The sequence below is a fragment of the Lycorma delicatula genome, chromosome 9 (genome assembly GCF_047948215.1).
Source record: "Lycorma delicatula isolate Av1 chromosome 9, ASM4794821v1, whole genome shotgun sequence".
In the NCBI taxonomy this organism is placed as follows: Eukaryota; Metazoa; Arthropoda; class Insecta; order Hemiptera; family Fulgoridae; genus Lycorma; species Lycorma delicatula.
In genome coordinates this window covers 74507339-74535297 of record NC_134463.1, presented here as the reverse complement: position 1 = coordinate 74535297, position 27959 = coordinate 74507339, and the positions used below count along the sequence as shown (strand labels likewise).

At 29.4% G+C, this 27959-nt stretch overlaps 1 protein-coding gene across 1 annotated transcript; it reads right to left on the bottom strand.

Annotated features, from left to right (window-relative positions):
* Positions 1-676: 676 nt before the first annotated feature.
* Positions 677-26504, bottom strand: LOC142329756 (eukaryotic translation initiation factor 3 subunit D-like). The gene is made up of 9 exons (XM_075374511.1): positions 26190-26504; positions 22856-22901; positions 19979-20390; positions 16451-16583; positions 14873-15020; positions 10190-10533; positions 8076-8218; positions 4873-5065; positions 677-919 (listed from the first exon to the last, which is right to left on the bottom strand). The coding sequence occupies exons 1-9, from the start codon at positions 26349-26351 to the stop codon at positions 824-826; spliced, it is 1677 nt and encodes a 558-aa protein (XP_075230626.1). The 5' UTR covers positions 26352-26504; the 3' UTR covers positions 677-823.
* Positions 26505-27959: the final 1455 nt, after the last annotated feature.

Here is a 27959-nt window from a genome sequence, read left to right as displayed (position 1 = left end):
TGTGGAACTCCTGAAAGCAGGTCAGCTAAGGCACAGCTAGAAAAGCATCATGAAGAGGCAGAAATGCTGTTACCTATAAGTAAAACATGTTGTGTTAGTATAGATTTACAGAAAGTGTTGTTTATACACACTCGGAAATGTATTATCACAAGCAGCTAAGTTGCTATGATCTTTGTGTTACTTTTAAGTGATCTCAAAAATACAAACAAGAGGTAATCAAATTTCCTCATGCTTACTGAAAGTGCTAAACATGGGTATTTTTACAAAAAATGTGAACTTATTATCTGGTATGACAACTATTGTTCTCAACAAATATATGAATGTTTGTTAATTTTAATAAGGAAGAATTGGTTTATTGATTAACACTTATAGACATCTTTGTAATGAATTTTTCTCATTTATTTCTATTTATTAACCATAAATTTCATTATAAACATCTTTTTTTTTATAATTAAAACATAGGCAAGTATAAATATATTTTGAGTTTGGTTAGGTTATTTGTAACACTAATAAAAATCTATAAAATTTTAGTTACAGAAAACTTTACTATTTTAAGCAACATCTTAAATTTAATCCTGAAATTATCATAAATGAAACACTATAAATATTATATAAGAAAACCTGATTTCAAAATATTTTATTTAATTGTAGGAGATTTAAAAAATGTTTGAACAAATTATTTTTTTAATGAAGTAAAAAACATTTATTTTAAATGACATTATTAGTCATTACAGTACTTTATTACAGTATTACATTATTTTTGACCACATCAGTACAATTATTACAGTACATTATTTCAGTATTTTTGACCACATCAGAACAATTAGAAAGGCAATGCATTTCCGGCCTCTTCATCATCAGCATCATCGTTTTCAGATTCAAAAGTATTATCTGGAATATCGTAGAGTCTTATCATAGGCTGTAAAAAAAAAACATTTTAAAAGAACAGAGATTAAAAAATAGTACTGCAGAATAACAATTTTTTTTTTGTTGTAATTATCACTTAACAGACAAAATGTCTTCTTTTACTTCTTTCTACTCTGGGCTTACTTTTAAATATAAGCTTATCTTTTCATCATAATTTTTAATTATAAACAATCATTCTATTTACAAACCTAGTTCTGTTCCTAGTGATAATTTGCTGAAATTTATTTCCCCCCCCCCCCGTATTGTTTATAATTTATAAAAGTTTAATTTCATTTAAACTTTTCAGCCCAAAAAAATTATATTTTTTATAAAACATTACATTTCAGAATGTTGAAGTTAAGCGCCTATCGAAGAAGCTTCCCAGAATTTACTGCTCACATTATTTCAGGGCCAGATATATTTCAGTGAATCTATACTCTATTTCCTTTAAGATTTCTATTGTAAACAAACCATGTGGCGTTCTAACAGACTTTCTGTCTTACAAATAAGTAAGATAACATTATTTGACGTTTTCATTTAGTATCAACTGAATCAAGTTATTTACAATATAATTAAATGGAAGCTAAATATAAATATAAAGTTATATCACTGTCGACCAAAAACATGTTAAATGACAAAGTATTATAAACAACTAACTTAGTCGCCCGTACATTATTGCACTAATCCAATCACACACAATGCAGTAAAATCTCACTACAAACAAGGGCTAGGATAGCTCTTAACGCTGAACAGTATATAAACCCCATTTTCATATAATTATAGCAGGGAAATGAAATCTGAAGCTTGTAGTCAAGCAGCTAATATGCTGTATATTGATTCTACAAACATTTATCACATTAGTGTTTACAAAACAGAAAATTTATCTGTTCATGACTCAATCTCAGTCAATTTACATTAAAAGTAAATCTTATTTAACAAAATTTATCATCCCAAATTGATCTTAAGTATAATTTAATAATTTATTTTACAATATTAATTACAATTAAAATAATATTTTCATCAATTATTTCACTAGCAATCATTGTTTGAAAATGTTATAGGTATTTCCAAATCCAGATGATAAGTTATGATTAAAAATTACAAATTGATGCGTATGTTGACAAAATTGTTAATGCAAAGTCAACACTATATCTTATACTTACAAAATTATTTTGTTTAAAAATAAGTTATTGTAGTAAATGACTCATTCCAATCAGCTGACTGAACGGTAATTAGCTGAACAGTAAAGATATGTATAATCATATCCAAAATAAAAATAAGTACTATATTTATCCTATTACTAGAATACATTAAAGTTGAAAAGCTGTGTGTTATAATAATGTTCAGCCATTTTTGTTCTTTTGTTGAGTGTGTTTTGCCAGTGCCACATTTTGCTTTTCTTGATTTATATAGTATAGGTTAAATTTTTATTTTATCTGTATGTAATTGATATTTTTTTTTGTTCTGCAATAAGAATGAACTTAAATCCACTAGTAAAAAAAAAAGTTGGCAGGCTCAGGAGTTAATCAAATTCATGAAAGAAGCAGTTAAATTTGGAAGTCGGGAGATGATGACAAGCATTGAAATCATGGAAAAAATTCAGGGGAAGGACTTCTAACTCCAATCTCTGAAGACAGTAGATTGAAAATTATACATGCTGAAGGTGAAATGAGATGATTTATTCTGGACACATTATTAAAAAAAAAACTCTTAATACAGTATACAGAATACAATGTTCAACAGTGGCCAAAGATAAATTTTCTGAAACATCAATCCATAAAACAATTTACACAAAATCAGTTAATTACACTACATTTAATTCATAACTGAATCAGCAAAATATTAATTGAAAAACAAATTGTTTCCATAAGGTGTGTAACTATACATTATCAATTAAAAATAAATTACATTATTTTATATTAATTAAATAATAGTAACATTATTTTTGCAGTGAATAAATGTACTGACAGTTCCATAGTGAACCTTATGTTACGCTAAATGGACAATCAACCCAATTGGTTATGCCAAATGGGTGTCAACTGAACCAGTTCAGTTGACAAAGTGCTAAGCTTCAAGATTCATGACCTTTACACTATATCTTATTATAATAAAAATTAGTAATTATTGGTCAATAAAGTAACTTTTATAAATACCCATCAACATACAATTAAGTATTCACTGCTGAATAACATATACATGAGAGTTAATTAATTTGTAAACTTGACACTTTCAAAGAAATATCTAAAAACCTTAAGATACGATAGTATTTACAAACAAATATATTAACATTTAAATAATGTATCCCTCTTGTAGAGATTGCAACTCAGATTATCATACCAATCATTCCTCCCTGCCAGAGAAAACACTACTGATAGCTGACAAAGTGGCAAATAGCTAATTCAAGATCTAGTTAAAACTGAACATAATTTTAACAGGATCTGAGGTGATACATGAACTTTTCACTACACACACACACACACACACACACACACACACACATATATATATATATATATATATATATATATAATATGACTATACCATCTCTATAGCTGATGGTAATTTTATGATTTACACAGCTATGTCCATTGCCAAAAATAAACGGCCATACTCTCTGGAGTTGAATGAAATGACAAATTAAAAATTGGTGATTTAAACAGTAAAACTAAATTTACAAGAAAAAGTCTAAGAATGTGGCAGATGCTGGCAACATTGAGAAAAATCAGGCATAATCATATTTTTTATGTTGAATGTAGGCTCTGCTGAGAAAAAATCAAAAGTTCAATCACTTTTAATATACTATTTTTTCAAAAGAATAAATTTTGAAACATATATATATATATTAACTAGTACAACAAAAAAATGGGTTCCTCCTACAAGTAGGAATTATGGTTAATTTTTATATATTTACATCTAACTGGATATAACAAAAATTCCTTTCGGCATGCCAGAAGGCAGAGGTAGATTTCACCAGTGCTAAGTAGGGAAAAAAGTTTCACATGTTTAGCATAAGACAAGTCCCATCTTAAAATTCCAGCAATATTTTGGTCAACCCTTGCTATAATGGTTGGTCATATCAAAACTTATTTTACACGCAAGTTATAGGTAATGTTTAGAGGACTAACGACCACCTGATTTGATACTGTGCTTATTGAGGAAGGTATGACTTTTTGTCTCTGAAACCCCATTTCTTCCACTCCATGGGCCAATGGTTGGTGATATCAAAAAACTTTACTTAAATAAATTCAATATTTTATTAATAAGAAATTTATAGCAATATTTTTTTTCTTCGAAAAAGCCCCCCATTTCCAAACCCAATGGTCAAATTTGCCCATTAACAAATGACCGAGATTTTGGGTTGTTATATTTTATATATCATTTTGAAAGTGATTGCAGCAAAATTATGGCAGTTATTGTGTCCACAACAAAGTGAAATAATATATACAATTATATATATATATAAACTTTTAAACTGACAGTGGTTTTGGGGTCTAGGGGATCTAAAATGCATCATGTGAAAGTGTCCACTTTTTTGTACATGACCATTTTGAAAGTGTTCTCCATATTAAGAAAAAAAATTATTTTAATATATATAAGTTTTGGTAAATTTGATTAATCCAGTGATTATAAATAATTGCTTGTTAATATGTATATTCGCCTCTAATGCTGGAGAATTTAATAGATATACATAGCAATAAACATGTACAATTTGTATATTTAACATAATTAGACAAGGATTACTGCTTATAGTGGAGTTATTTTAATATGGAGAATGAGTGGTATACTTAATAAATGTGGCATGTATTAACTAGTAATTATGCATAATCACCAGATTAATTAATTTTACTCTAACATATATACTAAAATTAAAACCTAAAAATATTTTTTTTTAATTGTGAAAAGCCAGATGAAACAAATTAATAAGCCCCACATCAGACCACTAAAAATTAATATTAGATATAGTACCTTATTTGGATCCTTCATGATTAAGTATTTTCCATCCTTTTGTTTCATACATATATCAATGATGCAACGAAGTATACCCCAAGCATTGTCCATATTCAGGTTAATCTGAGTAGCAAACTCATTTGGTTTATACTGCTGTGTACCAAGGATGACATGCTTTGATGAATCCCTCACATGTGATCTACTTACATATCTGTAACAGAAAACAGCAGTGTTATCAATGGTGATTAAATAATAAAAATTTAAACCTTAAACAATAATAATTAAAAAGCTTCACTGCATTTTTTAGATTTACAGAAAAATCAAATCGTAAATTACATTTTACTTTCAATTACTTTTGGGATGAGATGTTCCTAATGCAAGTAAATAAAAATACTTAGGCATAATTCCCCAGGCATGTCACTGTTTAAGATGAATATGAACATCTGCGTAATTACTGTTTTTAATGTTGACAATGGTATGTTTCTATTCATGAAAAATATATTCTAAAAACGATATGACCTAAAAAAAAAAATCTGCCTCTTACAAAACTTTCTAATAAGGTTTTTTTGTATCAATTTAAAAAAAAGGAAAATACTGTCATAAGAAGTGTTTTTAACTATGTTTTATAACCTAAGACCTATGACTGAAAATACCTAACTACCTACCCGTAGAAGGTAAAAGTGAGTTTAAAATAAAACACGAAACATAAAAATATTACATGGAACAATAAACACAAAGTAACATTGAAACAAAACATAATAAGACAAGAACAACAAAATCATAATTTATAAAACAAATCGACAAAAATAAAAAAAAAAGAGAAATCCAAGCAGAGCTCTAGATCCCCTCAGCAATCCTTTCCATTGCTACGTAACTACAAAACTCTCCATTATTGCCCATTTGGCCTGTCTCCTCCAGTTTACATGGAGGTCCAACGTCGACCCGATAACAGCAATCCTTTCCTTTTCTACGTATACTACAAAACTCTCCATTATTGCCCATTTGGCCTGTCTCCTCCAGTTTACATGGAGGTCCAACACCGACCCGATAAGATCAAGCCGAAGGATGATCTACATATGCATTAACTCATATTTTGAGTACTCATAAAGCATATGGTAGGTGTCGTCCAACTGTTCACACCCCAGAATCTACCAGGCTGAATTTCTGCAGTCTGTCCCTAAAAGAACCATAGCAGGAAAAAAATTGTGTCACATATTTATTAGGGTGCACCCATGAGGCGTCCCACAAACCAATAACATTTGGAGAGAGATCATGCGTTTTTAACGTCCACCATCTGTCCTGCCACAAGGCATTGCCATGTTGTTCAATTTCTTCAACTTTATCCGAAGTCAACTCACTGGACTACTTAGCAACATACCGCTGCTACTTCTCAGACGCAATCCATCAGTTTCATACCTGCAATCACCAAGAGTGCCTCCCGTGAAATAGTATGGTAACCACCCATTGACGTTAACAATATTTGGTGTTGAGCCCTTAATAATACGTCCCAATGAACTTTATATTTTAGCCTATCCATCCAAACAGGCGCTGTGTATAGCATAATAGCCTTGTACACGCCTTTATACAAGATGTTCATGGTCTTAAAGTTAAGACCCCAATCAGGACCACACGTTGAATACCAAAGAAGGCATTGCAGACCCTCACTGCAACATATTGAAGGTGCTTCTAAAATTGCAGTTTCTCATCAAGAAACATCCCGAGGTACTTTTGAACCTGAACATACTATATATGCTGGCCTGCCATCGAAACATGGACACACTGACTCACTGCCAATAGGCCTTGAGGAGCATCATTGTGGTCTTTCCTGGGCTAAATGTCATCTTGTGTTGATGACTTCACAGCTCAAGCATCCTGCAAGCCTGAGTGGCTTGGAGCTCAACATCCCACTGCCAACTTTCTTCAACCAGCAGGAGCCCTTCGTCAGCATAAGCCACGATGCAACACAGTCAGTCATACTACTGTGAATAGTGGGCAACAAACTTCTGTGCATTGGAAGATGATTAAGGAAATATTGAGGATGAATCTTTTACAGCAGTAAGGTGAATTGATTCAGAGCGACTCACATTCAACAAATCATCTGGTAAGCATATCGAAAGAATGAGTACAATACATTGTAGGACAGTTTGGTACCATAACATCTGATTGCAGCAGCTCTTGCCAAGTAGAAAATCACTCATTCCTTATCTCGTATTTATCCCATTTTGTGCCTTGATACTTTTCATTTCTTTCTGTCTTTAAAAAAGAATCTTAAAGACTTAAGGGCATTTGTCTCATCACAAATGATGATGGGAGGGATCATGGATGATGTAGATGTGGATCAAAGAAAGACTGCAAGAACTTATCATTGGTGGGAAGAAACAAGTGCTTCATTGTAGAGACAGGGTATAACTGTAAATGTTGACTACATTGAGGCATAAAAATAAACTCCTGCAATATGTAGTTTTGTGCATTTTTTACTTCATTAAAATATTGCTTCCATTTGCAAGTTCTTAAAAAACGGGTATTACTGTTCAGTCATCTCTTTTTAAGATTGACAGATTTTTAAATCCCAAACCCCCTGACTAGGAATTGAACGAACCTAGGGGATTTTCTATGCATCACTTAGTTACTCTCCCTTGTGCATTACTGAGGTAGTTGTAATTCTAATACCAATATTAATAATAAAAATTATATTAATTGTTAACAGTAAAATAATTTATTGTTAGAGACTAATGAAAATGTGGTGCACAAAAAAAATAAAAAGAACAAATGTAAAAAACAGAAATTTCAAGAATATAAGGAATGTACCACTGTTACATTTTATCTTAAAAATGTTTTAAAATTATGTGTTTATACATAATTATACACGTATAATTTACTGAAATAGAAAAATGACATTCATTAACAACAAATTCAAAATTCTTTGAAGAATTTTTTAGTAAAATTTATTACATCATAAAACTTAAAAAAAACCAGTAATAGTATAAACATAAAAAGTCTGTCCAAATGGTTCTGAATGCCACACTATTACACCAAAGCATTCTAAGACTTTACAACCCCCACTTCCGCTGTTGTTGAAGCCCAAAATATCCTGAATTACATTTAGAGTATTTAATCTAAACTGCAACCCATTTGTACATATCTATATATATATGAATGTGCTGTTATCCAAACAATAATAAAAACATTTAAAACTAAATTACAAAATTAATCATACACACCCAAACTTGATTTGATCAGAACCAGCTAACAAAGCTTGTATGGTCCATTTGGCCAATTTACAAGAATTGTTTCTTAATTCATTAGCAAGAACAGCACCTCTCTGGGTATCTAACTTTTGTCTCCATTCAATACCTGCAGACAACTGCAACAACAAATCTAATGTATTAATCAAACCTATATTGCTATTACATATTATATGACTATAAATATTACCACTATTAAAAATTTAGTAACACTGTCATAATGCTTTTCAAGGAAATGGCCAATAACATTATTAGCAGGAAAATGTTTTAAAATTATGTGTTTACTTTATTATACATGTATAATTTATTGAAACAGAAAAATGGACAAAGGAAAAATGACATCGATTAAGAACAAATTCAAAATTCTTTGAAGAAGTTTTTAGTAAAATTTATTACATCATAAAACTTAAAAAAAACATGTAAAAGTATAAACATAAAAAACCTGTCCAAATGGTTCTGAATGCCACACTATTACACCAAAGCATTCCAAGACTTAACAACTACTCCTACCGCTGTTGTTGAAGCCCAAAATACTCTATTGCATTTAGGGTATTTAATATATACTGCAATTATAGTATGATAAAAAATTTTTTTAATCTTTTCTCAAATTTGCGAGAAATTCAACAATTTTCTCATATTTACAAGAAATTCATCAATTTTACTCAAATTCATTTCTTTCATTTTTCACAAAACTAGAAATTTTATATTTTTTCAAATTTCAGAGAAATTCTTTAATTTGCGAGAATTTCATAAATTTAACATGAACTTCGAGAAATTCTTCAATTTATCAAGAATTTGCAAGAGATTCTTCTTTTTTTGGAAAAAATTATAATTTTTTTTCAAATTTCAGAGAAAGTCTTCAATTTTTCTCATATTTGCAAAAAATTCTTCAATTTTCCTTAAATTTGCAAAAAATTCTTATTTTTCCTTGTTATTCGAGAAATTCTTTCACAAATCCGAGAGAAATTTAATTATTCTTGAATCTGTGAGAAATTCTATATTTTTCTCAAATCTATGACAAATTTTTTAATTTTTCTCGAATTTGCAACTATTTTTTTTATTTTTTCTTGAATTTGTGAGAAATTTTATATTTTCCTCAAGTTTATGAGAAACTCTTCAAATTTTCTCAAACCTGGGAAAAATTCTGCAGTTTTTCTTGTGAGAAATTCTTTAATCTTCCTCAAGTTTGTGAGAAATTCTAAAACTGGTATCAAATTTAAACAAAATGCTGTTAATTTTAATCAAAATGCTAGAATTTTCTTGCTAATGTTTCTGGGACCTGTATGTCAAATTACAAATTAAGGTCATATCAAACAAAAGTTAATATTGTGTAACAAACTAGATGTGTCAAACTTTCTATGAAAGGAGACCTCAACCAAATCAGTAAATTTTTATGTGATTTCCACTTTCTCTTGCACATAGATTTATGTGAATGTTAACAACAAACTTGTTTACTTTTATGTTAAAGCTTAAGCTATTGATTAACTAACTACATTCATTCAGAAACATTGATAAAATTTTCTGTACTTATAAAATGTTATCTCTGATGTAAAAAAAATGCATTCTTTAAGAAACACTGTTTCGTTAAAAAATTTCTCTTTAATTTTAAAAAAGGACAAGTATTTTGATTTATACTGAAGCAAAATTACAGCAAGAGTGTATATATAGCTGAATAGGTGATTTAGTAGCTGTCTGGTGATTTATGCAGTAAACAATATTCTGTATTTTACAAACAACAATTCATAAAAAAAATGAAAAAAGCCAACTGCACATGAACAAGAATATAGTCTAATTACACTATTTGTATTTCTATAACATGAAAATGAAAAAAAAAAGAAAAGAATTTTGACATGTTTATCACATGCCATTCTGTCAACCATCTAGCATATTTTATCAAGATCTGTACTCTAAGGAACTGTGAATTACAATACTCTTTCAGTAACCAATGATAAATTTGCGGTACCTGCAGGGATTCTGTTATCTACTCCTGTTATGTTTGGGTTAATAAAATAATTTCTTATCAACTTGTTATTTTAAACGAACCATTAAAAATCCATTAGTTAATAATTTCCACAAAAATATATGCTTACCTTTGAATCCCATTCATTAAGTGCCTTAATGGTCAAAAACTGTAATTCTCCACTTGGCGTTGATAAAACTGCATCGTGTTCACATCTAGCAACAAGTACTATACCGTTGTCCAGATCCCATTTCCTGTATCTATAAGCTACAGATGCTACTTCACCTTCCTCTTCATCTGATATAAAAGGATTTGGTTCATCAAATTTATGTCTCGGTTCACCGGGTTTTAAAACTTGTTGTGAAAAATTATGGTTAATAAATGTAGCTTCAAGAGCAAGGTTACGTGGAGAATTAAGACTGTTTGAATCATCTTGTGGAGGTTCAACGGATGTTTCATTAACAGTTAACAGATCTAGAGAAAGAAAACAATATTACATGAAATAATTCTTGAAATAAAATATCACAGAAATACTGGCAAACAATCAGAATTTAAATCATACTCAAAATAAAGGTAATAGTACACATACACAAAAGCAAAACAAAACAATAAATAAAAATAGGTTAATACTTAAAAAAAACTAAATACTTAAAAACAAAATAAGGAGACAGTTAATAAGATTCTACATCATATTCAGTTTGCTTGAGTTAAAGTAAACAGACTGCACAAAAGAGTCTTCAGGAGGCTGATTCATAAGCAAGTCCTGCAAATAATGATGCATATAAAAGAAACTGTGTGATATTAATATTCAGTAACCACTCACTATTATATTAAGACGTTTAAGCATAAATTTTTAACATCAGATATTTTAAAAGCAGTATTTTCTGAAGCTATGTAATTCTGATTTGTCCCAAATTACCTTAATTGGGTTGAGTACAGAATGATAGAGGTCATGAAAGCATGTTTTTGTCACTGGATCTTGCTAACTCATCAAATTTATACACAATAGAATTAATTTTAATATGAGAAACCCTTTGCAACAATTGGACAAGTTCATCCTCTTCAAAAATTATTCCTTTTGAACTAAGACACATTTTGATATTCTTTTTCTAACAAACGGCTGAAATTTCCCTTTTACATTAATGATAAGGAAAATTGTCAAGTTTTTCTACAATTGGCTTACAAGCTTTTCTCATGGAATTTTTTTTTTTTTGGAGGGAATATCAATAATTGTGCATTATTACCAGCTGAATCGATATCAGACATGGTGTCAAAATAATGGTACAACCCAAGTCTTACAGACACAAATCTAGAAATACACTACAATCACATTCCAGTAAAGTTACTTCACTCTACAAGCTAACTGAATACAGTATAGTGCCAAGAAAAAGTTTAGCATGATGGATACATAAATAAATCACCACCTTTACAAGCTTAGAGTTTAAGTAATTTATACTGTAATAAAAGTAAATCTTTTGCTTTCAAGTTTTTCATTTTACTTCATATATATATAGTAGAACTGTTTTATAGTGTTAGTTGAAGAGTTTGATTTTTAAAATTACAATGCTTTTTGTTTTCTACCAATTTATTTATCTCTCTTAATAATGATGGTTCTAATACTGAAATAAGATAAAATAATAAATATAAAAAATTATACTGTTTATGTTTGTGAGTATAATATAAATGCTTTCTCTTAATAATACATATATACATAACTAACAGTCTTCATTTCACTTCAATACCAAGAAGAAATAATATATGAAATGCCACACATCTTTTACTTTCAGGTAAGAAGGAATGTCCAATGTTGGTATGTGATTATCTAATTTAGAATACATATTTTCAGTGATGAAATCTATGTTCACTAATAACATAGTCTAATTACAGTCTGCCAGAAACAAAAAATTACCTTATACCTACTTCTACTAACATATTTTTTAACTTTTCATTCGACCCTTTACTTATTGAATGACCCTCATGCAAAAAACAGATAAAAAAATATTTAAAAATTAAAAGTATTTAAACAAACAGATTCAGACTGTCTATAAAGTCTTTCCACGATTACAAAAAAAAACTATTAGCTACAGCTGTGTGGTTTGTGGCAAAAAAAGAAAAAAATATCAATTTTTTTTTATATTGGTTTGTTGCAGGTATAAAATGGCGTCAATCCAGGAGAAAGTGCAATCGAAATCGCAGATTACTGTGCAACAAAATTTTAGAATGGAATATAGATGACCAAGAATGGAATAATAATGGATTTTAGAAAGGAATATGGATGACAGCAAGAGTATCATTGCATGGTATGCAAAGTTTAAGGAAAATGGAAGTGTAGACGACCTTCCGCAAATGGGGCAGCCATCCGTTAGAAGAAGGTAAGAGGTTGTGCTGCAAGCATTTCTACACAACCCTTCCAAATCTACCTGTCATGCATCTCATGAACTACAGATTCCCTGGTCAACAGCATAAAAAATTTTACACTAGCAAGTAAGGTTGCACATGTATCTACAGCCAGATAACGGCCCTCGTCATGCTGCCTTTGCAAGATTGATTACGACAATGATACCTGCAGCGTGTGTTTTTTCAGATATAGCTACTTTCCATACCTCAGATAAAGTAAACAGGCATGTGAGAATATGAGCCTCAGAAAATCCGTACTTTACCAGGAAAAAAATGAGAGATTTCTGTAAAGTGAATGTGTGGTGCAGTTTGATGCACAACAGAATCACTGGTCCCCTCTTTTTCACTGACCAATCAATAACAGCTAACATTTACCTGGATATGCTGTGACACTGCTATAGCTCAACTAAATGATTTGCAACTTAGGGTGGTTTTTCAGCAGGATGGCTCACCACCACACGGGAGATTACTAGTTTGAGATTTTCTGAATGAATCATTTCATGGCAGAGGGATTGGGTACAACGGTCCCACTCCCTGGCCACCGTGATCACCAGACATAACTCCCTTAGACGTTTTCCTCTGGGGTTATGTTAAGGTCAGAGTCTATGTAACACCTACACCTGATCTGGACACATTGAGAAAGAGAATAACTGAAGCTGTTGCTAGTATTAGTGATGAAATATTGACCAACATGTTGCATGATATTGATTATCACATTCCACAACAATCATTTTACGACATTCTATGAGCGACAGAAGGCATACATGTTGAAGTTTATTGACATGGTAAAAAAAACTTAATTTTTTCTTTTTTTTGCCACAAACTGCACAACTATAACTATAATAGTTTTTTTTTTTGTAATCATGGAAGGATTTTACAGACACCCTGTATTCTGGTAATTGTTTGTTGACATTTGCCAACCATTTAAGTTAATTTTTTTTACATAAATTTTCATTAAATCTTCATTATTCCACTGATAACAAGCGCGTTATATGGCAAAATAACAAAGGTATTATTGTTGCACTATTTTTTATGTATTAATAAAAGATACTTTCATACTGAATTAGCAATAATTGATATTTGTTTTTAAATGTATGCATATTAATAAAAAATAAAATACAATAGATGAGAAAAGACAATTTAAGACAGACATTAGATATAAAATTTAACTTATATTCAAAATAGACAATCATAAAAAGAAATGAAGGTTTTCCTAAGGTAATGTATAGGCGAGTAGATTAAATGCTTATGAAATTCACTGAATGATTGGAGCGATAAAAAAACTGACGAGATTTCACAGTATTACAATAAATTTGCCAGAGAAAAAAAGAAAGAAAATATCAACTTAAAAAAATGTTTTTCTGTGTTTACATTTCACGTTCTTTAATGTCTTTGCAACAAGTTTATATTTTTTAAATTCCTTAGTTCTTCAGCTGACAAAAAAGAAAAAACAAAGATTTCCTTTTATATAAACAAGTTTAATTCTTTTTACATAATTATAGAAGTAGTTATATGGTAAATTATGTTTTTTGTTAAGCCTTACATTATTAACATTTAAGGTTTTCTTTTAATAAATTCATTCTTTTTCCCAATTTGTTACTTCTTGTGGACTATGGACCTATGGTAAATGAACTGTTCTAAAATAAATACGTAAAGTAAATAATGTAAAAATTTATTTGATTACTTGAATGAATTGTAGTGCTCACAATCTGTGGATGAATAATTTTTTCTTAATGCTTAAAAATTCAACCAGGAGGAGCATAAAACTATTTTTTCCTTAGAACTTTAATGCTTATGTATGAAAATTAAACATGCAAAAGAATTTGGTGAATAATGTTTGTCCTTCAAGATATTTTCAGTTAATCAATTACCAGATCATATCAATGGATTTTAGTGTTCCAGACTTCTTTACGTATATGTATATCTCCCTTATGTTAATTTTATAAGATATGATTACTATTTCCAATTTACTCAAAAGCCAATGTACAGTATGGTTTAGCACAGAGTGATATGATAAAGGTAAAAATATAATTGAATTAATCTGGGTTTACATGGCTGACTGAAAACACATATTCAAATTCAGAAATTTAGAGGTAACAATCAGTTGACTGTGTGGTCCAAGGATATATTTTTTTCCTGGGTGAAAAAAATTTTTGTGTTATCGCCTGGAAAACAAAAATATGAAATATAAAAATAAAATTTAAAATCTAATAAGACAACAACAAAATAGAAACTTAAAGTAGAAATTTAAAAAGAAGATTAAAACTCAAACTAAAATGTTAAATAAAAAATATACTACTACCATATATCCAAGGATATAAAATCATAATCATGCAAATGAGAAAAAAGTGTAACATCTTATAGGTAGACATACTTGAACAATAAGATATGAATTGTTTGATTTACACCTACTTACCAAATTCTGTGTTGTCACGCTTATCAAAGAATAATTTATCACCAATTTTTTCTATTACAATGTCCCAAGAATAGTTAGAACGTGTACAACACATAAGAGTTGCAAGAATAGCATCTGTAGCGTACACATTTCCCACAGTTTTTGATAACTAGAATAAATAAATAAAATATAATAAAAAAGTAAATTTAATCTTACATTTTCATAATACATCTTCAAGCAAACAAAATCTATATGAGTTAATAAGAAATAAAAATCAATCTGTATAACATGATGAGTTTTTTATTTTTAATTTATATCTTCCTGATAATTATTTGAAGTTAGAAAAGAAATATTAATACATTAAATTCTTTATTTTCATTTTTATTAATACTTTTACAATGTTTGTAAACTGATGATGTTTACGTTTGAATAAATATTAAAAGTGGAATCTACTGCACATTTTATATCTATATCTTTTTATTTTAAGATTTCACTGCCTCAAAAGAGCAAACGCCAGTTACTGAAACAGATTGAATGCCAAAAGCCAAATTACTATGGTTCTGTTTACAGGAGATTTAAATCAAGTATAAATTGCTATACCTTTAGACATTATGAGCAACCTGATATTAGATATTTTTAATATAGCTTGATCATTTATAAATTTTAAAATGATTTAAGAAGAAAATTGAAAATTATCAATAAAATAAAAGAATGTAGGCACACATTCTCTTTATTTCAGACATCATATATTAAAAAACTTTGGTCTTCCAGATGATACATTGAATTCTTACTTTTACTACATCACTTTGAGGCACTTAGAGATGTGTAAAAAATTATACTACGGAAAAATTGATTATAATTGTTGCACTACAAAATGTAACAGCTCAAATGTAGTTGATAGAAATCAATGTGGTATCTAATCCATGACTCCATACCGAGGTGTAGAGAAAGAATTGGGTTTGTTGTTCACATCATTAAGCAGAGTATTTCAAAATGATAACAATTTTATGTCTTATCTTGAAACTTTCTGAAATCACATTTTATGTAAATACTATATTGTATTAAACGATTTCCCAATTCTTTGAAGTAAATAAACAATAAAATAAGGATCAAGAACAAATCCTATGAAGTACCTTGTACCACTTTAAAAAAAACTGAAATTTATATAGCAATGTTGCCTTTTCATCTATATTTTTAAATTCAAGCTCCAGTTACGTAAGTTGGACTTCAACCACTTAAGTATAAAAACTAACCTCAAATTATTCTTGATTTCTCTGCCATAACATCAAAATTTGAATGGAATCAAATCTGAATCAATGGAAGCAGAATTTTAAAGCACTTATGAGAGTAAACGTCAAAACTCCTTGATAGAGAAAAAAGAACACTGAAATCGAAATGGTCAAAATAACATAAGATAATGCTATGTTTGCATAGAGAAAAATATTACAGAATAGATTAAAGAAATTTCTAATTCTATATTAATTAAAACAAGTATAAGAATTAAAAAAAACAGTTTTAACAATCCACATAAAAAAAATCTATATTGAAAGAAAGTATACAAACAAAGAAGCAAGAAATAATAATGAATGCCATACTTACTTTACGAATGACTGGGTCATCAGTTGTAGTGACAGTATGGAAAATTCTATCAATCCGCTGCAATGGTTTTTCACTTTTAACATTAATCCTATCATATGACTTATCATAGAATTCCAAAGATCCACAACGAACACTAAAAACATCAATAAAAGTTTACAATACAATTAATTCTTAATATCATTTCTTTATTATTATACAGTAAATATCAAACAATTAAGTAAATATGCAATCTTTCCTGATAAAGAAATTCATAATTTTATTTATAATGATATTCAAGAACACAGTTGTTGAGCTATGGAAATAGTTAAAAAAAAAAGGAAGAATATCAACATATTTCTAGCAGATCTTTTTCTATTAAGATTAATTTTGTAGGTAGCACACCGCACTTGTTGCCATTACACTGTAATATACATCTGATTCTAGTAGCTAGTTAACAAAATGCACAAATAAAAACAGAAAAAATTAAAATGCGATTTTCAATAATTATAGCTAAGCATTAATGAATTTCATACATCACATTCAATCATCATTTTATTTCAGGATTGAGCTTTTTACTTTGCATATATATATTTACTATTTGAGGATTTTTTGATGTAGGGGATGAAATATCTTTACAGTAGATAAAAAAATTAATATTCATTACTGACGTAGCAGTTTTACATTTTTTTATAGTGTTTAAAAAAATATTACATTTTATAATTTTAAATGTAAAAGAAAGATAATATTTATTGCTTCTCACTTGCTTAGTTATTCTGCCCAACTCATGAAATTTTACTCCTGCTGAACAACACAAGCTTTACCTTACAGGTTATATTATTTTATACAAGAGGAATTTTAGTTAAGTGAAAATAAAATATTTTTGAAACATTTTATTCTGGGATATGTTATACTACCTTTGTAACATCATCTTTTTTTTTAAATTAACCTCATGGGATTTTACATTTCGTGGAAAACATATTCTTGTTCCATCATGAAAAGTATTCAACCAGACATACTCTTTCAGTTTTTGTAAAATAAGTTACTTCAATATTTCTTTGTAATCAATTTGTATTGCCTGATCAGTATTAGCAAATCAGAGATCTCTCAGAGAAAACATCACCATTTATGCCATTTTCTTGAGGCACAATTTAACAAGACGTATTCCTTTTTGTTCCAGATCATTATCTTAAATTTTCACGGATGATTCCACTTTTTTCTTAAATTAAATGATACACTTAACTCACAGACCACTGTCACTTTATGGAGAAGATGTAATGACATCTTCTCCATATGAGAAGAAATAAACTGGCAATGAATTAAAAATTTTTGCACATGACCTATCCTAATTTACAGTAAGTTTCAAAAGGAATATTAGGGTTTTAAAGCTTTATAATATTTCTCAAGTTTCATGTACACTGAATTAATATACATGAAATGAAAGAGCAAATCAAACAGTTTTAGCTGTGCACAAGCTCATAAACTGTTTTCTGTACCTCCGCTTGAAAGTGCTAGTAGCAATGTTGATGAACTCCCATAAGAGAGCATTCTGTGTTTTGTAGTTTGCAATGTGTGAATCTGTAATTACTGTTCTATGTGCATTCTGTTTGAAGTTCCATTGTCATTCTCCCAGTGGCAATAACATTCATAGATGGTATAAACAATTCGAAACCACTGGCTGTATTTGTAAAGAGAAGAGTACAGGACAACCGAGTATGTCTGAAGACAATGTTTAATGTGTAACAAAGTTTGTGTGTAGTCCAATTCCAGTGAAATCTTTGTGGAGGGAAATACTTACAACCATATAATTTACATTGGATTAAATACTTATCCATATAGTTTACAGCTGTTACAAGCTCTTTTTTATGGAAGAAAACGTCTGTAATGTATTATCTTGATATGCTACAACTATGGGATTGATCATCTACCTATTGGGATTTGGAATTGGTAAGGGCATCTTTAATATGGACTGAAAGCATAACACTGTATGTAAATGGGGTGTAGTAAATTCTACATCAATACACACCTTAACAGATATGGCATCACCATTCCCTATTAAAAAATAATTTCCCCATTTTTTTTATTAGTTTTTCATCTTTATTTTCAGAATAATCCATTTTTAATCCTTTATTCTCTTTTTTACAGTCTGTTATCTAAATAAACTCTTCCATTCTCAACACAAAAAATCCTTACAACAGATAAAATTGTGTGGATCCAACAAACAAAATCTGGCAGTCAGGCCAAGAATCCTGTTAGTAAATACAGGATCAATTTTTTTACTTAGACAATTTATGACAATTTACTTTTTAAAATATTCTTCACACTGCACATTGCCTTCAGTTTTTTTCCATTGTTTTACCTACCTTAATCAATCATATTATAACAGTTAAAATACCAAATCACATGTTTTTATTTTGTATTTTTGTAGGCCTACAAGACTCAAAAGAATATTAGTTATTCTTGCATACATGCTATTTACAAATATGAAGGTCATTAAATAATTATTTAAATAATTATTTATTCACATTTTTTAGTGAAGGAAAGAAACGCTTAATCCAGGCAATCAAAACTTCTGTAAGTGTTAGTTGGTAACTTTGCAAAGAGTGTTAGTCAGTTGTTCGATTAATATTTGCGTAAACATAACATTGTAAGTCTTAGTTACGATGGCATGTCTGCTCGAAGAACAGCATTCTGTGATCCAATTTTTATTTTTGAAAGTGTATAACCGTCAGAAATATTCTCTGGGATGAAAAAACATTATGGCAGCAGTTGCATGAATCAAGTGAGGTTTTATGCAAGGGTGGAAAAGTTTAAAAGTGGCCGCAAAAGCAACTGACAAGACCACTCTGGGCATCTGGCAGTAGTTTCGACCTCAGCATTAGATTCTCATACTGATTCAATTACTCAAGAAGACCAACTATGAGTTACAGTTGAACAAATTGCTGATAAAAGTCAAGTTAGTGTTGTCACAACTCATTCCAACATTCAAAACAAACTGAACTACCATAAGACTTACGCAAGGTGGGTTCCCAGAGAGCTTGCTGTTCATCACAAAGCCAACAGACTTTGCACTTGCACCAAACTCAAAAATCATTCCAGTAACGAAGGTGACATTTTTGGACAGGATTTTAACCTGTGATGAAACTTGGATACATTATTTTGAGTCCAAGTCCAAGCATCAAAGCATGCAGTGGATACACCCTGAATCACCTGTCTGTAAGAAATTCAAAGTGCAACCACCAGCTGATAAGGTCATAGTGCTTGTTTCTGTATATTTATAGTAAGAATCTTAGTTTAACATACTTATCTTATAGTATACATCTTATAGTATAGTAAATTATCTTACAGTTTTCTTGATAAAGAAAACTTAAAAAAAAATATTTTTATAACAAAAAACCAGAACAAAAATTTAACAATATTTAAGGGAAAAAATAATTTTTCAAATAAAATTAATGACAAGCAGATATTGAAAAGATCATCAATAAATGGTTGTATCAATAAAAAGGGAGGATCAAGATAATAAACAAGCACTTATATTTTTATCATACTCACATATCATCTCCATCCTTAACACTTGGAAGAGATAATTTGGCCAATCTTGGAAAATCCATTTCTTCAATAGTAACCCAATCAGCACGAACAGTAACGGATGCATCCCTGTTCTTTATTGGGGCTTGATTTTTCTGATTACGTAAGCCTTGTTGCTTATTCCACTTACGAGCACCAGGTTGTCCTTTACGATCTCTATCTCTCATCTTTAAACCTTTGCCTAAAACTTGGAATTGGACTTGACCACCACGTTGTCCTCCACGTCCTCTCATGTTGCGCTGATTTTGACGGAATCTGCCACGTTGGTATGGTGGTTTTTGAACACGTGTGGTGTCAACCAAGTGAAATGTGCTTTCATCTTCTTCATGGTAATAAGCGTATTGACTACCACTACCAAACTGTGACTGATATTTATCTGGGAGGAAAAAAAAAGAAAAACAAACAACATTATTTCAAAGCATAAGTATACTATATTAAAATACATTGGAACCTCTATTATTCATGGTAATTGTGCCAGTATTCTCAAACTGTGAAATTTGTTTATACAAATACTTTCTCTTTAATTGCTAAAAGTTACAAGGGTTGTATGGAGGCTTTTAAGATCTATATATATATATATATATATATATTGAATATCATACAAAATATAAACCACTAAAATGTAGTAATTAGATAAATTAACTTATATATTAATTCCAATAATCAATTTTTGCAGACCCCACATCTTCATATGGTATTTAATTCTATAAATACATTAAAACATTTGAATTATATAATTATATTTTTATAATATTAATTTTATTTATGTTTTTTAATTTGTGAATTTATCAAAATTGTTAGTTTTATAAATTTTGAAATTTATTATGAACATAAATAAATTTAGCTGTCCAGTACTGGAATAATGTAATAAAATACTTAAGTATTTTAGTAACTTTTTTAATTGGTCATTCAATAAACTTAAGTAACATAAATGAAACACACCAATATCAAATTATTCCTATTTATGTTGGTAAATTTCTATTTATTTTTGTGATCTTAAAGTTCACTTTTGCCACGTAGTCTCTCAATCTTTTAAGTTTTGACACGTTTTATAAGTGCATTCAATTATTAGGCTGGTGTTCCATAAAATTATTTTCTACTTCGTCATATTTCCTTTTAAAATGGTATTGTTGTAGCTTATAATTTCATTTTCTTATCAATACTTAAATATTATATTTTCCAATTAGTTCCCTTAACTCACTTAGCAAATCTGTGCTCCAAATTTCCCTATCACTTGCATTTTATATTTTATTCACTACATTGCTCCAATCTTCTAGCATCTTTTTCCAATACTTACCATTAATTAAAGTTGAAATTTCATTTAATGCTATCACTACATCACGTAAATTTTTAAAATGAAGAAGTGTAATGTAATAGAGAATTATCATATAAATATACATTATGGTAAAAAAGAAAAATTAAGCTTGTGTAATAAAAACTTAATAATGATTAAAAACTTTACATTGGCTTATCCCCTTCAAAGCAGTCCCCCTTACTGGTAATACACTGCTCCTACCTTTGGAGTATGTTTTTAGAGATGTTTATGTATGAAAATAACATCCTTTTTCAATGTTACCTTTAATTTAGGATACAAGTAAACAACTTTTGTGACCAAGTCTGGAGAATAGCGTGGATGAAGCACAACAGTTATTTTGAGGCAATTAATGCTGCACAGTTACACTGTGTAGTTTTGCTAAATAATGTTGATTAAAAAGAGATGTACGAGATGGAGTACTGTCATTGTGTAACATCCAAATCTGGTCTTCCCACAGCTCAGACCTATTTCGATGTCTTTCATTAAGTATTCCCCCCCCCCCCAAAAAAAAACCCACTACTTCATGTTTGGCATAATGACCCGTGCAGGTGTTTTTTAAAAAAAAAAAGTTGAGGAAAGTAGGATTTTTTCCTCCTTTTCTTTGAATTTATGACTGTGGTTTAAATACCACAGTCATAAATTCAAATCTCAACTGTTATAATACTTTTACATTTTTTCATTGGAGTTTGCACAGTCAAGGTCTTGAGTGATGTTACTACAATTCGCTTTCTGATCACTGGTTACTAAACGTGGAATAAATTTTGCAGGGATTCAATACTTGTTTAATTTTTGTGCTACAATTGTATGGGATGATCCTATGCCATACAAACTTTCTCAGCCCTCTCTCAGAGAGTTAATCTTTATGAAATATAGCACGAACTGTATCAATGTTATTGTTTGCTGATGTAGAAGATTGCCCAGGTCTAGAATATCCTAATTGGTTAATGTTTTCAAACTTTTAAATGATTGAACCATTCATAACATTACGATCTGCACACAAAGACATCCCCAAACACTTGATCTACCTATTGCAGCTAAAAACTAACAATGGTAGAGAGATGCTACCATTGTGTTTTCAAATGTTGCCACTTGATAGTACACTGATTAACATCCTATTATTAAAATTTGGTTTGTTTTTTTTTTAATGTAATTAATTTCCAGAATATATTTCATTAAATATACTTCCATTACTGAAATACAGAATTATCAAAACTAATGTCACAATTGATTAAAAGGTATAAATTGTTTCCTAACCAAACTCCAAACTTATTTTAATATATTTTTATGTATTAAAGGGGAATGCTTGTGTTTTTGATGTTGATGACATATTATGTCAAGATCAGAAAGTAACACTATCATAAAAAAAAATCTTGCTGCATAACATAAAATGAGATGAAAATAAAAATTCACTATACTAGTTTTATTCATTAATTTATGTAAACTATTTTCTCATAAACAAAGTAGTTAGCACTCTAATTCACAAACAGTCAACGATTTTACAAAAAAAAAAAAAAAAAAAAACTTACTGATATATTTCTTATCTTGGAATGCTGCACCAGTCCAATCTGATATCTGAAAGGAAAAAAGGCACCAAAATTTTAAAAGACAAACAAATTAAGTAAAATTAAACTAGAAATAAACAAAGTGCTGTAAATTAAAAATGATTTCGAGCCTCTCTCTCTACTCTTAATTTAAATTATTAAATTCATTAAAATTTTCTATAGGTCTTTTGGGGTAAACCCATCGGGTTGGTCTAGTGGTTAACGCGTCTTCCCAAATCAGCTGATTTGGAAAGTCAAGAGTTACAGCGTTCAAGTCCTAGTAAAGCCAGTTATTTTTACACGGATTTGAATACTAGATCGTGGATACCGGTGTTCTTTGATGGTTGGGTTTCAATTAACCACACATCTCAGGAATGGTCGAACTGAGAATGTACAAGACTACACTCATACATATCATCCTCTGAAGAATTATCTAAACGGTAGTTACTGGAGGCTAAACAGGAAAAGAGAGGTCTTTTGGGGTAATCCGGCCCAAGGGCACAGGATGGGAAAAAAGGATCTGCTCTCTTCTCTGGAATGTATACTAATATGCATGCACAATATATTCTATTGATTACAAAACACATCCTAGTGTTAAAATATAATAGCTAAAGAATTAATTGTAATTATAAAGTTTGCAACCCCCTCCCCTAAAAAAACTAATACATATGTGTGTGAGCCACCAAAGGGTAATACTTTAAATTAAAGCTTGTTGTCTAATATAGTTAACAGATAATTTACTAATTAGCCATTTTATTAAATGAAATAGTGCTTAAAAATGAATATTATTTTGTTGCTTAATAATCATAATGGGGGGAAAAATGAAATATCTTAGCTATAAAAATATATTAATTTTTTTTATTGACTTGTCAAACACTACAAAATTAATAATCTACTGATTGTACACAATAAAAGAGATACTGTTTATTATAATTAATGTCTAGTTAACAAACATAACTTCTTTGTTAGACTATCAAACATTAAATTGTTTGCCACTATAGCAAATCTTTATATAATTTAAAATATCAAAATTTTCTTTTCTTTTTTAAATTGAGTATTTTCTAATGTATTAAAGCATATGAAAAATTGATAAATAAGGAATCCTAACTAAATATTGTGTTCCTCTTTAGACTAGAGATGAGCTGATATTTTATTCCTAATGTGTACGTTGCAATCTGCCTTCAACTGGTGAAAATTAAACAACCCCATGGTCCGTTAAGGGGGAGGATAAAGTTTAGTTAAATAAGAGAAGGACCTTTGACTTTAAAAAACAACTGTTAAACAGCTGATTGCAGTAGAAGATTTCACCATTACACCAAACTTATGAATCAAGAGCTGATAGAAGTTGTTTTTAAATCTAATTCTTCTTGGTAATTGTTTAATATTCCCATCTGGCCGTAAACTCTTTCATAATGAGATATATTCTATGAAATGATTTGTAAACGACAAGGAAAGAGGTCTTGAGAGTAGGTAAGGCAATGGATTAAATAGATTGTCACTGTCAGATGATGACCCACTTATCTCAAGTCTGAAGGTCAATGTTATAGGTTGTGTAACTCAGTTGTGGTTATGGCTTCTTTATGTTCATATGAACAAGCTTATTCATGCAGCGGATGTTGGAGTATATTGTCACAACACTGTTCTACCAAAATCTAAGAAATGTCAGATTGCAGAAATCAAATGACATTAAATGAAGAACGAGAAGTGTTTTGTTCTCACAATATTATTAATAGAGTTGATTCTCGGTTTTTCATTCATAATTTAACTAAAACACTGCTTTGTTGATGTGGACTGGTGTTCATACCTGCGTGAAATTTGTGTATACGCTGTATTATAGAAGTTTCTAGTGACTGGTAGTATAGGAGTAACTATAGAAATGGATGAAGCAAAAATCATAGAAAATATAACACAGCTAAGCTGATTAATAATAACTGGATCTTCAGAGTTATTGAACATGGTAGTAACATGTGTTTCTTTGTTCCACTTCCAAATCACGTTAAGTGAAACTTTTATTAGCAACAGTCAAGCAATACATTTTGCCTGGCACTACTATCATTAATCAATGTTGGAATTTTTATAATTTTTTGCAATTCAAAAATTACAACTATTTAACAGTTAACCACTCTGTAAACTCTGTTGATCCAACAGTAGGCTCATACTCAAATGATAGAAAGTATGTAGTGTGAAGTTGGGGCAAATGTGCTCAAGTACAATAACAAAAGCACTATTTAGTTGACCATCTGGCCAAATTTATGTTCCACTGCTTCAAACTATACTAAAAAATGCAAATCCACGCTCTGTTAGAACAATAGGGCAGCTTTACAATGGTTCTGAGCTTCAGTCAGACCCACAAAAGCCTCTGACAGATGATTATGAATCTCCAGAAGACAATTTTTAAGGTTAGTTATGAATGTTTTTATAAGGTTCTGATTTGTTTTTCTCTTTCTCAAATTTGGTTTAAATTAATATATCTCAATATCTAGAGTTCAGAGGCAGTAATCAAATTGTAAATAATTATTTGTTTTGCTTCTTAAATGTTTTATAAAAAGAAATTTGGCTCCATACAAGCCAAGCGACTTCTTTCAAAATCAAAGTTAACCATTAATGGGCATTACATAATGATAAAAAAAAAAAATGTACATTGGTACTAAAACATTGTTTAATGTGCAACAGGGCTATAGGCTATTTCTTATTTTCATACAGTATTTGTAATTATAGGTATAATAATGTATCATCTTGCACAGCTTTTATGCAGATTTCATTTGCAACAAAATTAAACCATAAATTTTCACTTTCAATCATCTTATAATGAAGCGCTAAGTTTGTCAACTTTTAATTATGCCTGCTTATATTCCTGTCTCAAATAAAAACTTGGGGTTCCTTTAGAATTCTGCAATATTATGATAAAAGTTTAATATACCTTTTATAATCAATCCAAAATTCGAAACATAAGGTTAGTTAGTTGTGAAGCTGTAATGCAAATACAAAAATAAAAAATACCTACAATAGTATATATAAAATTTATTTTCTATGAACACAATAAGAACACACACACATATGGTTTTAATAAACACCTTTTATGTATACAATAAACTTTTTCATAACGAATTACTTTGTGTAATACTGTCTACCTCACCTACGTTGTTTGTAACTATGCCTCTGCACAAAGGACCTAACGAATATATAATTTAAAAGTAATCTACAACGAGCATACTAGTAACAAACAAAAAACTGCATTACAACCGTATTAAATCAGATGTTACCTTCCACAAAGAAAAGCTCCAACAATAATTCTCAAGTAAAATTAAAAATAACTTACCTTTCCAAGACGATCGCCCTTAGAAAAAGGTTGGTAAGGCATGTCCTTAAATTGGTCAGGCATATCGCAAGGACCCCATCCAGTAGCATTGTCTTGTATAACCGATGATATAAAATGCAGCAAACTTCCCTCTTCCTCACTGTTATTCTTTTGTTCCGGCATATTTTCAACAAAGCGATTACTTCCTAAGTGAATTTGATATTTCTTTATTAACAAAATAATGAATAAACACAAAAACAATAATTCTGGAACAAATTTTAAGACAAGTTAGCAACGTATCGCGGTGTATCAGCTGTTAACTAGCCAACGGATATCCTTCGTTGATGGAGTATTTAATCAAACATAAAATAATTAATTTCAACAATTTATTAAAATTCAGATATTCCGATTCGTTAAAATTTATAATGATAATTTTATCATGATAGGAATATTGATGTTACGAAAATCTTACTAAGATTACAAACGAAAAATAATTTTAAGAAGTATATTTTTAGGTGAAGGGCAAAACATTTCCCAATTATAGTATTAATTGTATGATTCAACTCTGTGTAAATATGTTTTTTTATTGTATTGATTAATTTCCAAGTTACTATATATGTAAAGAGAATACTAGAAAATATTCACTTCACATTAAAAATTAAAATAATGAATAAAAGAACGTTTATGTCATATTAATTTTACCAATGTATTTATTGATTATGTGGTTATGGAAAAATTGTATGATTATTAATTTAATTTTATATCTCATTTTCAAACTGACCTAAAATTCCAGAAATTATAAGATACCTCTTTGGCTGCTAAAAACAAGTGCGGGAATATTAAAGTTAAAAACAGATCTCAATTTATTAAAGTATTTAATATAAAGAAGTTTCCTGAAAAAATCACGACAAAATTTGTTTATTTTTATTTTTTCATATTTTATCACATATCTATTGTATTTCACAAATTAAAGTTTTTTTTTGTTTTTTTTTAGCTAATTAAGCAATTAAAGATCATTAAACATACTTTTGGAACAGTCCACCAGTTCATATTTTATAACTTATAACTTCATTTTATTTCTCAACCTTTTTAAGGAATTTGAGAGAAAAATGCATTTTTAGGGAAAGGTTGCTGAACTTTTCAAATGATTATCCAGAAAAAATGACATTTGTAACTGTAAAGATATAAAATAAATTTAAAAAAAATTTGCTTGACTAGATTTCATAGTATTGGTATTTTGAATTAATTTTATCATACACTGATGTCACAACTAGAAATCATTTTTTTGTGTTAAAAAATGAAAAATTGTACTTGTGTAAAAATGAAGAAATACTAACTAAAAATGCCAAAAATCTGCTTTTAAATTTCATGTAAGTAATTTTACTCTACTAATATAAAAGATGTGTACTCACCAGTCATAACTAAAATTTGGTGAAGTGTTCTTTGGATTACATTTCACAATAACCATGATTTTAAAGTTTTCCATAGCAATTCTACACTGACTATCCTGGATTAAAGAATATTACTTAAAATAAGGTGATTCTCATACAAGAAGTCAGCTGTATTTTAGAATTGTTTTATATTTTAATATACATTCTCAGTGCCTTCTAGGCTACCATAAAAAATACCAGCAACTTCAACCATTGTTTTAAATACAAAAATAAATTAACATTTTTATTTTAAATTTTACAGTTTTTAACGTGACAGTATATTAATTCTGTTTTCAGTATAATACATTTCTGTTAGTCCATTTCAATAATTTTTCTGATGCTTTAATTTTTTGCTGGCTTT